The sequence below is a fragment of the Planococcus citri genome, chromosome 1, assembly GCF_950023065.1.
Source record: "Planococcus citri chromosome 1, ihPlaCitr1.1, whole genome shotgun sequence".
NCBI classification, from domain to species: domain Eukaryota; kingdom Metazoa; phylum Arthropoda; class Insecta; order Hemiptera; family Pseudococcidae; genus Planococcus; species Planococcus citri.
In genome coordinates, this window is record NC_088677.1 from 65,090,822 (window position 1) to 65,105,028 (window position 14,207).

Here is a 14,207-nt window from a genome sequence, read left to right on the forward strand (position 1 = left end):
ACCATCTTATGATTATTTGGTGTCTGGAAGAACAACGGCATATCTAACTGCTGTTTCTCCTTTTTGGCGTAATCCGAAGTACGCGTAGATCTGGAATTTAATTTAGTCGACGAGCTCGGCGTACTATTCGGCGTCGTCGGAGTGGTGACAGCTGGTTTCTCGCTGTCGCTATGATTATCGACACTGTTCGACGTGACGTTCAATCCGTTACTCGTAGCCGAGTCAGGCTGCGACGTCGGGATGGTCAAATTACTCGATACAGGTGGTTTGGAATCTTCCGGCGGATTCGACGGACTCGGCGAAGGTGGCATTTCGCTTTCAGAATGCGTCTCGTTATCGGACATATCTTCGTCGGCGCTGTTGTTGTTGTTGTTGTTATTGTTGTTATTATTATTATTACTGCTAATGCTACGATTGGTCATCATGGTCGTCGTCGTTGTGGCCGATGTATCGTTTACGACCGGCGTCGAAGACGAATTAAGCGTTGGCTTGGCCCACATGTTGACCGTCAATTTAGACGGCACAGTCGGCGATTGATCACGATCAGACGACTCTCCTTGATCGGTGTTACTTCCCGATGAAGGCGATCTTCGCCTGCCGCGTCTTTTTTCTTTGGTTAACTTACGTTTATCCTCTTTGACTCTCTTTTTACCTTTATCCGCCTGCACTGGGCTGTTCAACAAAACAAAAACACAAAATACACGATTAGTTTTCACCCAAAGGAGCGGAATGGAGGAAATTCCATGACTGGTGTTGTACTTACGTTTTTTTATTCGACGACGTCGAAGACGATCGAATAGAAGGAGATTCTCGCGAATGTTTATCGCCGTACCTGGACATAGGTGGCGGATACGGTGTCTTCGCCGCTGTACAACTTTCCGGCGATCCGCATACACAGCTGTTGGCCGTCTCTGGGCTGAAATGGCCGATTAAGATTTCCGAATTTTTCTTCAACGCTTGGGTAGCGATTATGTACAGATGTAGGGAGGTTTTACGAATACAATGGCGCAGCTGTAACACGAAAAACAAAATAATCACGTTATTCGATGCATTTTTTCGTTTGCTGGATTTGAAACGCTAGAAAAAATATTTTTTTTTTCATTAGATTATGCAAACAATTTCTCAAAAAATATCAAAAATTGGGATCTAGGATAGTTCCATTTTAAAAAAAAATTAATTTCGATGCAAAAAACTGTTCAATATCGATAATCGATACAAACGTCGAATTTTAACCATCACTTACCTCTGAATTCGGTTTACACGACCGCCGAACGAATCTGGCAAAATTGCCGTATTTTCGACAATCCACACATATTTCGATATCTTGCTTTGGTAATCGATAGTAAAACACGTACGGAGTGGACGGCGAAATATCGTTTTGTTTGAAAGACGCAGCACCAGTCCACATATATTTGCCCCGTAATTCGATTATAGGTTGATTCGCCGATAAGCTACACGTAGTTACAACGATCTATAAATATAAAAACGAAAAAGATTAACACAACAATTCAACAATCAATCTCATCTCATCATATTTTATCATCAACGTGATCAAGATAACCGTAACAAGCAATGACTTACTTTTCCACCGGTGGATAATAACGATGATTTACACTTTTCGACAGATTTAAGCAAAGTCGTGTATTTCAAATCGGAATGAACGCCGTTGACTTGAACAGCGCTCAAACGAGCTCGTAACTCTTGCGAGTAATGATTGGTGACCGCTTCTTCGTATCTGTCTACCCATTCTCGAACTTGTTGAATAGCACAGTGATCGCTATCTTCTTCTTTATCGGTATAAGGGCCGATTGATTTACGTTCGTATTCGTCGTCCGTCTGCAAAATCCACACAAAAATATAGATCAAGTTTCAACATTGCAATTCCTACATAACGTACGTACGATTTTCATCGTTTCGACGTGCTTACCTTGCTCTTATCTAAATTACGTTTAGCATTCTGCGTTTGCGGTTTACGAATGGACCGTTTGGTGATTTGTTTTTTCTCCAGAAGCATTTGTTTGCGTTCCAGCAGCAGCTGTTTTTTACGCTCGGCCGACATATTGATGTTGGACGACGGCGAAGGTGATATCGGCGGCGATACCGTAGAACCGCCTCCTTCGGAGAATTGACGTTTTTTGCCCATAGAACTGCCACCGGCTGCGCTCATCGAGTTACGTTTCGGCTGTTTACCGTCTTTCATGTTTTCTTTGGCGTTTTTACGCTTGTTCTGCGTGCGGCGACCTTTGTATTTACGTTTGGTTTGGTTTTTGGCACCTCCTCGAGCATCTGTAAGTAAGAAGAGTAAAAGTATTAGAAAAGGCGAGCGAATATTAGAAAAAAAAGAGGCAAGAATGGTATCTCAACTTACTCGGAGTAGGAGCATCTGACGAGTCGCTATCGTCATTCACGCCGACACATAATTTTTCGGCGATTTTTTTCTTTTGGATTTCGACAGCGCGTTTCTTATCGATATACCTGGGTTGGCATTTCTCACACTGGTACTCTTCCGGTATCTGGTTCCACGATATACCCATACAAACGACATGTTGCCAAACTCTGCGAAAATTCACAGTTCAAATCAATATAGTGATTTAATCTACAGTGTTGACATGTTTCATGTTTCAAACAGGATGTTTAGAATGATTTTTAAGAAGCATTTGAAATTTATTTCGACTAAAAATATTGAAGGAAGTACTACTATCATGTTTGGGGTGTCAGGACCTTGAAACAAACTGATACGAAGGGAGTTAAACGCTCTAAAAAAATTTAAAGCAAGTATTTTCAGTAATTTTTGGACATTCTGGCATCGCAGTGACTTCTTCGACCCAAAAAATACAAAAAAAAGCGAAAGGAGTTATACCCACAAAGAAGTATAAAAAACCGTGTTAAATCTTGTCTGATTCAAAAAAAAAATGAAATTGGTAATCTGGAGACCGTATGGACATTTGAGACACCACAGCGAGTTGGAAAGGAGTGAACGAGGTTTGAAAAGTCTCAAAATTGAAAAATCAGTTTAAAGCACTGACAATAGCAAATTTTTTTACAACACAAAAAAACAAAAAAATAGATTTTGTTTGAATTAGTACAGAATCGTCAATTATGCAAATAATTTTAGGTACTGATATTTCTAAATTTTGAAGTAAAAACCGCAAAAGTGCCTTTTTTTCAAAAATTGGACAGTTAGACACCCTGTTCAAAATTTCAAAATTTCAAAAAAAAAAAAAAAATGAATACATAAGTTGAATACTCACAGGCACTTGTCGCAACTGATCATGTATCCGTCATCGTGTTGGAAATCACTGAAATAAAAAAAACAAGTATTAATTATTTGATCAATAATATTCCATTTTTTTTACCTAAATTTAAATTTTATTGCCTAACAGAATCATCTACACTATTCATTGAAAGAGCATAAAAACCAATGTTGGTTGGCACTTTTCTGGCAACATCTAAAGCGTTTCCAAGTGTACTTAAAAATCCGATCAATTTTTAAAAAATAATTTCACCTCGAAATTTCAAAACTTTAGCTCACCAACGTCATTTTACCACAAAAAATTGATGGTTTAAAGAGTAAAAAATGCTAAGACTATTAGGATTTTTTTAGATGTTCCAAAACACAGGAAAATTGATAAAATTACATCAAAGCTGTTCAAGTGGCACACAGATTGCCGAGAATCTCAAAAAATAATACACCAAATTCCACAAGTACCATCAAAATATAAAAAAATCATTTTAAAAGCGTTTGAAGTACAAAAAAAAACAAAATTACTAAAAATTGAGGGAAAAAACGAAAGTGGGCGAAATTTTTAAAAACTGCACCAAAACTCGCTGAAAAATTGAAAATTACTAAAAATTGACAAAAAATAACACAATTTGAACTAAACTCTCAACGTCATTCGAATAGGTATACCTCAAAATATCCAAAATTACATTAAACGAAATGATTCTGAAAGTTGTTTCCAAATGTACTTAGAACCGATGTAAAATAATCTACAATGAAATAAATCATTTTCAACGTCAAAATGACTTCAATTTTATCAATTTTTGAACGATTGCTTAAAATCGCTAGAAAATACGACACATTGTTAAATCGTTCAAAAAGAAATTAAATATCATAATTGTAAAAAAATCGCACAAAATTTGTTGGATCATAATCAAAATTAATCAAAAAAAGAATCATAACGAAAAACGTTCAAAAGACGTTTAAAATTAGACAAAAATATCAGAAAAAGAACAAACTGGGCAAAAAATTTTCAATATTATTATAAAAGTCGTTCAAAAAATGTTCAAAATTAAATCAAAAATTGATTAAAACATTATCGAAGCTGAAAAAAATTACACAAAATTCCTCTAATTGTCATAATTTCAAAAATAGAATAAATGAGTTGAATTTGATAAAACAATGTCTCAAGCTGTTCGAAACATTAGCGAATTATCTACCAAGGAAGCAATAATTATCTCAACTTCCAAATAACTCTCAATTTATCAATTCAATACGTTTTTGTGTTGTTTCACATGATCATTGCAGCATTTCCAAATCGAAAACTTCGAATATAAATTCAAACGAAAATATTCTCACATTTCGAATTTTTTTAACGAAATTACGAACAATTTTTCGCACTTCAATTCTTAAGATTATTCAGAATTACTTTCGTATCGATTTTTTCATTCAATTTTTCACATTCTGAACGATATTATTACTCGTATTTAAAGCTAATTAAGCAACATGATGCATAATTACTACAAAACGACATTAAATTTCATAATTTGCAACCACTTTCGCGTCGATAACAAATTTTCCACACATTTCGAATCGTCAGAAATTTTTCAGAAGGCGTAGTCAAAAATCAATGCACCAATATTATCCAAACATTTCTTTACAAATAAATACGCAGCCATATCAAAAAAATCCACTCACCAAACGCATCTCGTAACACTCTCTTCTTCAGCTTCGGGCGCCGTTTCGGTCTCTTCACCGTGCGGATCCGGTATACGGTCATCTTCGCTGAGATCACTTTCGTCGCGTCTATCGAGCGCGCCTACTTTCAATAACGACTTCGGTACACCGGACAGCGAACCGAGGGCCGTCTGAGGTCCGAAATTCTTCTTCGGATTCACCGCTATCACGCTGGTCGCCGTATTATTATGGATACTGGTAGCGACGCTATTTACAATCGCGCTCACCGACGAGTAACTGTTCATAGAACTATTATTATTCGCCTGCGTCAGTAACCCAGACGACTGATGATGATGGTGTTGCTGCTGCTGATGATGCTGATGCTGATGTTGCTGTTGCTGCTGCTGATGATGATGGTGCTGTTGCTGCTGCTGTTGCAAATGCAACTGTTGCTGATGATGATGGTGTTGTTGCTGTTGCTGTTGATGATGATGATGTTGCTGCTGCTGTTGTTGGTTATTTAGACGCCCATGGCCGTGCCCGTGGGATCCACCATGTCCGTGATGATGGCTGGAACTCGAAAAATTATTCGCTAGCTGAGCTGCCGTCGCTGTACCACCGCTAACCGTTACCAATCGGTTATTGTTTAACGTAACTGAAACAATAACGTTCGAATTATTGTACTAGAACCTTGAATTAATACCACGACGAGTTTTTTTTCACTTGTTCAACTTACACCGAAAAAAAAAAAATTCAACACCAATTTTCGCACATGTATCGAGCAGCTCGTTATACCTACATTTGGAGCTACATTACATTACATACACTACACACATATGCCATTCTCACCTTACAAGAGGTACACACATACAAAACGCAATAACTCTTCGCCGATGTATTTACACGAAAAAAGCGCACCACTACAACCTTAGACCCATTTCGTCGTACTAGTACACGATGTGATAAATCGACCAACGTACACATACAATATCGTTTACGCTTATCAGTAAACACACAGATAATTTTAATCATTGAAATTGGTACACTTCAGTTGGGATATCTTTCTTCTGGTGTGCGAGCACATAAATATACTCCGAATATGCGTACGTATAATAATGTAAAAGAAAGCCAGCCAAACGAGACAAGAAGTCGTATAATGCTGCTACTGCTATATTATTCTTCTAATCGTTCTACAACAATCGAGAATTCTGCGATTTTGCAACTTTATCATCGAAAAATTCAACGAGGCTTGTTTCTACTACAATGCATCGTTCATCGAAAACAATCCATTCGAAAGAGATCATTCAGGCATCGATATTTTCCTCCAACTGTTCCCAAATCGAATGAATTGAAACGAAACAACAAAGTACATAATTATATTGGACAAAATAAACACGATCTGATGGACTACGTTCGATGTACCCAAAGTAATATTATTCCCATCAAACTTACGATGCAGCCAGCAACAAAACTTTTCAATCTACCATCGATTAGGTACGTCAGATGAACGATAAATAACACGTACTCTTTTAAAATCGACCGCTAAATTAACCCTTTCCTCGATCTAATCGCCTTTAATTTTACGATTATGTCCGAAATTAGCTATACGAAGAGCGCACAACACGATGGACTATGCTTCCTTCTTCGCCCCTTCCCCTTCCTACTCATCTGTAACCGTGTTTCAATTTTTTCTTCTTTTTTCTATACACGAACCGACGACGACGATGCGCTCAGCTGTACCAATTTCGTTGCGAGACCGGCAGATGAACGACTCCGGAGCAACATTGAATTAATAAAACAAACATAAAATTCAATACAGTACTATAAACGGTCGAGAGTAATGAATGATAAATTTAGGTCTAACATTGATACGTAATTACACGAAACCAACACGATGGTTAAATTTAACGAATTTTTCGATCGAAATTGCTCTTCGTAGGATAATTCTATTGATGGAACCAAAGTGAAAAATAATGAGAAATTGTAATAAAAAAGATGCAAAAAAAAATTCACAAAAAAAAATGAAAATTGGTCAGAAACAAGAATCACAACTCCTGTCTCTAATTTGAGCTTCGAAAAATGATGGAAATTTATGAACGATTTGAAAAATATTCCCTGCTGCAGCTTGCTTACAATTCTAAAAAATTCGAATACGAACTGTTGAGTGATTTTTCATGCTGCTAAAAACAGCGTTTAACAATATTAATAATCATAATCATTTTCCTTTCTTGAATTAAAATCAGTCATCGAAGGTAGGCTCAATATTTGTTCACTAAATTAATTTCAATTCATTCGGAACATGACAAAAAAATCAACTTCGAAACTCATTCTTTCGACTGTTTCACACAGACTCCAATTTTTTTCATAATTTTGATCAATTTCTCTGATTCAGATTGGAAAAACTGAAAATTTCAACTAATTGACGTGAGCAAAGTATGGGGGGGGGGAGTGTGAAAGAAAGTTACTTCTCCTGGCCTTCAATAAACTACGTACTACAAAAGTTGGCTTCCCAAATAATTTCATTAAAAATGTTTAAAAAATCAGAATGTCCAAAATTTCAATAACCATAACACAATTTTTTCTTGATTTTGAATAAAATTTTACAAAAAGAGAATTTCACTCATCAAAACAGTATTTTTTCCAACGTTTTATGAAATATACAATTCTCAACTTGATAATTTACAAAGTACATGAAAAAAAAAAATTAAAAATGCAATTTTTATCAATTTTTAAAATTAAAAACAATCGAGAAGTAAGTAAGCCAAAAATTGAGAGTTTCCAAACTTGGTTTTGTTTTTCAATACAAAAATTTGAAAACAAAAGTTAAAATCTCCCTTCCCCTCCCCCTTCGCTACTATTTTCAAAGACTTTTTGTAATTTGATACGAAGTGAGAAGAAAGAACAAAAAAATGAATCCAAAATATGGTCACAGCGCAAAATCGTCGATATAGAAAATGCAGAGAAAAATCGAAGCTAATGAAGGCAAAATTACAGAACAAATAGAAGCAATCTCTATAAAACTTTTCACTTTGAATGGAAAAATTATCGATTTGAGATGGCATAAGCAGAAGCTCTAATTTTTCTATAATTTTTCAAAAATCAAATTAATTTGTTGTTGTCGATACCATTTCTAGGCAGGCACTCTGCTAACAAAACAACCCGAAAAAGCGTTGCAGCAGGAAATGTCTTCAAATATATATTTCAATCTTTGTTTTTTTGGAGGGGGAGGGGTTTCAAAATTTTTCCAAGTCAAAATTATAAAATAAAACTTTTTTTTTTAAATAAAAATTTTGAAAGAAAAACAAAATAAATAGAAAATTTTCAAGTTAAGACAAAAAATAAAAAAACAAGACTTTTGGCAATTTCGGAGAAAAAACAAAACTTTTTCAACATTTTTTTTTCACTGCTTCTAGTCAAATTGTTACTCCTCTCCTCCGCAGCCCACGAAAATGATTGAAATCGAATCTAAAAATTTCAGACCCCCCCCCCCTGGAAAAAATTACAAAACGTTCACAATCGAAAAAATCTATACCAACTTGATTTTTTTTTTAATAAAACAAATTTTGCAATAATTTATAAAAAATTTGAACGCTATTTTTTTTTTATTTGTACACTTTGCAGTAAAAAAGGGGGAGGATTCAATGAATATATTTCTCTCGACTTCTGAAAAACTTCAAAAAATTCTAATTTTGGGAACAACTAATAATTCTTTGTTCTTCTTATATGTAATTCAAAATCACAACTTTTTCCTAGCTTTGGTTCCAATTTTCCTCAAATTGATCACTTTTTTCAGTTTCAACTCCTGATTAACAGCTTACACAAGCTTCATTTTAAAACTGCTAATACTCGATGCAAAATTCGAATCCAAATTATCCTTATTTCTCGCTCTTTCGAAAATTTCGAGATCGTATTCTCGTCCAAAATCATTTCAAATCTCACATTACTCCATCTCTTCAACTAATAAAACACCTTGAAATTCCATTACTGGATCGACTCAGTCTCTGGATCTTTTATAGTTTCGAAATTACGACGACAGACGATATCTTACCTTTGGTAGGGGTCGCCGACGAATTAATTCTGCTCAATCCGTTGATGGTTGTTCTTTGGGTGGGCGTCGGCGGTGTCGGAGGTGGCGGTGGTGATTCTGGTAATTGCGAATAAGAATGATCTTGTAACACATACTGCAAAAAACAAACGCAAAGGAATTAAAATCACACACAAGTCGATAATTCAAATCAGCTCAGTTCTATGTAGATTCAAAATACGCGAACGTAAATTGAAATCGAAGGCGAAATAATTCAACATAATGCTCTCGAGAGCATGATTCTCAACATTCTGTAGCTCGTAAGAGTGTTAAAATACATCAATATGGATGACACGTCGAAGCTCGACCATTTTTTCAATTAACACCTATGCGTTAAATGCACAAATACGCATCAACGCACCTCGTTAGAGGGTTTCTTTCGCCATCGATTAACCAAGTATCACGCAAACAGAACTTACTTGATAATCAGGGGGCAAATGATTACTGTACTGGAGCCGTTTATCTGGAATTTCGCCGAGGGTACCGTCATCGTTGATGTATACATCTCCTTTATCCGTATTTACTCTGCGAATGCAAAAAATACCACAGTTAGCGCATCTACGGGCTCAATTTCTACGATATATACGAATATGTACTAGCGGGTTTGAAACTTACAAAAATCTACTACTAGAGATGTATTTGGGTAAATGTTGCGTATGCGAATACACAATCGAGGCGGTCGGCGAGGGCCCGACGATTTTCGAAGATTTACTAGGCATGTATGCGCTGTTAATGGGCGTTATCGTGACGCCCGTCGTAGGAGAAGAAACTAATTTGGTCGGAGTCGAATACGCGGTAACGTTCGTTCTGCCATACGCGTCATTTGTAGTACGCTCCGCAGCGGTGTTTCTATTCTGTATCTTATGTTGCTGTTGCTGATGCTGATGTTGAGCTTGCTGCTGCAAAAACGTATCAAAAAAACAACCGTTAGCGAAAACCGTGCATATCCAACTGGAGCTGGACGTTAATAAAATGCTAAATGCTGCAAAATAATGGTCCCTCAACATATCGTCGTTATTGCGTAATACACGTAAGTTGCGCGCATCGAAATTGCCACCACCCCTCCTTTTCGACGCCGCACCACAGCGCAAAAAAAATACCAATTACACGTACTTGATTCAATATCTGATGCTTAAAATGTTGCTGTTGCTGAACAGAAGCTTCCTTTTGGGATACCACCGAAGATGCCGATCCAGTGGCTACTCCGACCGCTGGCGTGATTACTGATACGCCGATAGACCCGGTTGTCGGAGGTCTACTCAGCTGCATCGGCAACCTATGTTTACCAATTTGATGAGCCGATGGGCCTGCATTCAAAGATATCGTAGTACTTGTTAAAACACGACCGCTGGTGCCGGTGCTACTACTACTGCTGCCGCCGCCGCCACTGTTTGCTAAATTCGATAAGAGATGCTGTTGGGGTTGCGGCTGCTGCTGCTGCTGTTGTTGTTGGACTCCGATGTGATGACCCGTTGTTGCGGAGCCGGTAAAGTGGTAATTTGACGTCGAAGAGAATGTTGTCGTTCCCGATGAGATTACAGATGATACAAAGCTGTGTTGAAAAAACAAAAACAAACGGTGGAATTAGTTTTATTTTACAAAAATTTAGACTTAAAAATGCATTTTTTCTACAAATAAGATGTTAGTTGGAAGTTATCTAATCTAACATAGTGGAGTTGAGTCTTCATTAGTCTCAAATTGAGGTAAATGAACGCAATTTATTCAATTATCATCTGCTTCAATAAGATAATCCAAATTTATTCTACTCGTACCAGCATTTTCAATAAAAAAAATAGCAAGATTGATGGAAGAAAAATCAACCACGCAGAGAAATTCCTTCAAAAATTGAAATCCAATGAAAAATACAGACTTATTATTCACACGTGTGAACTTTTGATCGAATGATAAAATTTACAAATAAATCGAGATTCATTTAATCCGTTCAACCGATAAGATTAAAAAGGTGAAATATGCCAATACTATTTACTCTGGTATCTTTTCGTTCAACCAGCAAAGAAAAATACACGGTACAAAATTTATGTATTTCGAAGTAGGTCAGATGATTAATTACTGATCGATTAGTTGAAAGATTTCTTAGATAAATTGAAGGGGAAGGGGATCAAAATATCGATCGTTCATTTCTCAATCGTTTCATCAAGGCTAAAAAGCCGGCTAAAGAAATCAAGATTCAACCCAAAAACAATTAGAGGAGAGCAAAAATAAAAATTAAAAGAAAACACAGGAAAAATTGATGCAACCTCAGAAAAAAAAACTTCTAAAATGAACTGACATGATAATTATCGCCTTTGATACTAATTTGAAGACGTGGAGTTGTTGGAATTTTCACTCTTCATTATTAAAAAAATTACAAAAATGTTGCAACTCAAAGGTCCTGAATTAGAATATCTAGTCATTTTCCAAACACCCCCTTCCCCATCCTTCAAATTTTGAAAAAAGTACGAAAAATTGTAAAAATATGTTACACGTTGATATTTAATTTACAAATTTCGGGTCATCAGGTTCCAAAATCAATTGAATTTTTCAAACATACCACCCTCAGTCCCAAATTTGAAATTACCCTCTTTTTTAAATTTAAATTTTTTTTCAAAATTCAACAAAGAGGGGAAATCAATTTAAAAATTCAAAGTTCGAGTGAAAAAACAGGACATTTTGATGAAAATTAAAACAAGATTCGAAATCTTGGAAGGAGAAGGGAAGAAAATCTGATCAAAAATCAAAAATCGTTTATTCCATGACCAAAAACTGGCAGTAAAAATGTCTCCTCTTCTATACATTTACTCCAAAACATGAATCTTCACTATTCCGTACTATTTTTTACACCTCCCCCACCTCCCTATTCTCGAAAAAACTCAGCCTACCGAATATTTCCCTTCCAATTAACCTCTCTGCCTGAACAAACACCCAACACATGTCAAATTACCTCGCTTGTCGCACGATTAGAAGCATTTAAAAAAACATAAATGTATCTACGCCAAACTAGGCGACGAAGTTACACAAGTGCAAATATTACATTTCAAAACGATTGAAAAAAAATCAAATCCATCATACCTTTCGGTATTGTTCTTTGTTCCCATCTGAATAATCAAACTAACGTCGTATTCATTATATTCACCACTAACGAACGCTTCACTTTATCCTCTTCCAATTGCAAAAGTCGACCATTCCACAAATACATCGCCTTTTCCAGTTCAAAATCATAGATCATTATATTGATTAAACCCGTGAACGGGGATGCGATGTGTAGGAGTTTGGTGGTCGAAAGACCGCCTTCTCTTTTTAGCTAGCAAGTGTTTGGGATCTCCTTCGTAAGTACACTGGACTCAGTTCTCAATAGATTTTGTTTTTCAAAAACTCGGAAAAAAATTCCACGAAACGAAAATGAACACAGTTTGAATCTGAACGCGGTGAAATCACAATATTTTCGTTCTCTTCGCTATATTTTGCAGTCGCTGATTGGCTGCGAGAAACGATGAAGAAACGTGTTTCCTCTTTCTGCTTCGATTTCCGAAGTGAAATTGCGATAAACTGTAACACAAAAGGAGAAACGGCTCGAATTACAATCAATTCATTTTTCTGCAAGTAGATATCCTTCGTTGGTAAAAGCATAAATAAAAATACAAGCGAATATTTAGGCTACTTCGATGATAATTATTGTAAAACACACATGTCCCCTATCAGTTGAGAACAGAAACATGTAACGAAAGAATCAGCAAACACTATCACTGAAACTTAGATGAAACCAAGTAAATTTCACAAGGCAATGTTTTAATATAAATTGCCAATGTTTCGGTGAAATTCACAAACGTTTCAGAGAAACACGTCAAGGTTTCACCGAAACAAGTCAATGTTTTAGGGAAACTGCCAATGTTTTGACGTTTCAGTGAAACGCGTCTACGTTTCAGTGATAACCACCAATGTTTCAGAGAAACTGCCAATGTTTTAGTGAAATTTAGCAGCGTTTCAGTGAGATCCTTCTGAGAAACACGTAAATGTTTCAGGAAACCTACCAATGTTTTGACGTTTCAGTGAATCCCACCAATGTTTTACTGAAAATTAGCAGCATTTCAGTGAAATTCTTCCAATGTTTTAAAAAAGTTACCAATGTTTCAGTGAAATTGACCAAGTTCATGTTCAAACGAATCAGATTGATGTTCAGGCTACATATTTCAGTGTCTCAGTAAATGATGTCGAGTGTCAAAAATTTGAATACTTTTCTTTCATTTTTCCATCATCTCAATGTTTCATGAAATGAACATCACACAAAAAACTTCGTATGAACGCGGCGCAGTCACAGTACAACTAGACATCAGCTCGCTTCTTCGCTCATTACTCGGGCAACACTGCGCGTATCTGTACTCTGTCTGTACATGCACAACCTGATGCAATACGAATCGACTATCAATGCTATGAACTCTAAGATTTTTAATTCAGTCAGAGAAGAAAAAGTGAGCCGAGAGGAGAGAAGAATTATAATAATTTAAAAAGACCGAAACTACACCATTATGTCTTTTTAATCAAACAACCCAATAACGAACGAAGAACGAATATTTTTCATATGCAAAGCTAAAATAGTTCGTCGTAAATGAGAATGCAAGAGGCAGTCTCTCAGTACTCATTACCACTACTCCTGCACAACTCGATAAGTAGTACCTCCTTTCTCACACCCAAATTCGTCCTATATTCTACACGTTCAAGTTTTCCTGAAAGCTCAACTTGGCTCGCACTGTTACCAACAATTCCGTTTCACTTTTTTTTGGCTTCGGTACAGAAGTTTTTCATTTTTTCTCATCTAATTTTCTACATCTACGTAAATTATTTCCAACAATATGTTGAAAAGGCGAGCACATGTTTCGTGCACCACCGCTCCCTTCCTATTGGTCAGTTTGAAATCTGGATCCGCGCCGCGGCGATGTCGACGAATCTATTTATTTTCATCCTACGTAATTACACAGTGTTTCGCGAGGTTCCGGTGCATTTATAATTTATAATGCGAGCTCGTAGTACAGAATGCATAACACAGCCTAGCGCAGTACACACCCGAATAAATTTCAACATCTGCCAACGACGACGACTTGTAATTTACAAAATGCATATTCGAGCACCTCTATTGTGCACTAAAGCTGTTTGCCTGTGACCTTGCTAAAGCTTCTTCGGCATCTACTTCCACATCCATACATCCGATGCATCATTCAAAGACTGAACCAT

General features: G+C 36.4%; 1 protein-coding gene across 4 annotated transcripts in view; it reads right to left on the reverse strand.

Annotated features, from left to right (window-relative positions):
* The window catches only part of LOC135833379 (histone-lysine N-methyltransferase set-26-like), a 37,438-nt gene that overhangs the window by 10,263 nt on the left and 12,968 nt on the right, over nucleotides 1-14,207 (reverse strand). For 3 of the 4 annotated variants that reach the window (XM_065347147.1, XM_065347145.1, XM_065347148.1), the window contains exons 2-14: nucleotides 12,051-12,527; nucleotides 10,095-10,533; nucleotides 9,597-9,880; nucleotides 9,401-9,506; nucleotides 8,946-9,078; nucleotides 4,919-5,552; nucleotides 3,252-3,299; nucleotides 2,369-2,556; nucleotides 1,928-2,286; nucleotides 1,582-1,836; nucleotides 1,244-1,471; nucleotides 764-1,011; nucleotides 3-672 (exon numbers count right to left, since the gene is read on the reverse strand). In XM_065347147.1, coding sequence (XP_065203219.1) covers nucleotides 3-672; nucleotides 764-1,011; nucleotides 1,244-1,471; nucleotides 1,582-1,836; nucleotides 1,928-2,286; nucleotides 2,369-2,556; nucleotides 3,252-3,299; nucleotides 4,919-5,552; nucleotides 8,946-9,078; nucleotides 9,401-9,506; nucleotides 9,597-9,880; nucleotides 10,095-10,533; nucleotides 12,051-12,076 — 3,618 coding nt within the window. In that variant the 5' untranslated portion in view covers nucleotides 12,077-12,527. The remainder of the gene's footprint in view (nucleotides 1-2; nucleotides 673-763; nucleotides 1,012-1,243; nucleotides 1,472-1,581; nucleotides 1,837-1,927; nucleotides 2,287-2,368; nucleotides 2,557-3,251; nucleotides 3,300-4,918; nucleotides 5,553-8,945; nucleotides 9,079-9,400; nucleotides 9,507-9,596; nucleotides 9,881-10,094; nucleotides 10,534-12,050; nucleotides 12,528-14,207) is intronic. The other variant, XM_065347146.1, reaches the window with a different exon arrangement.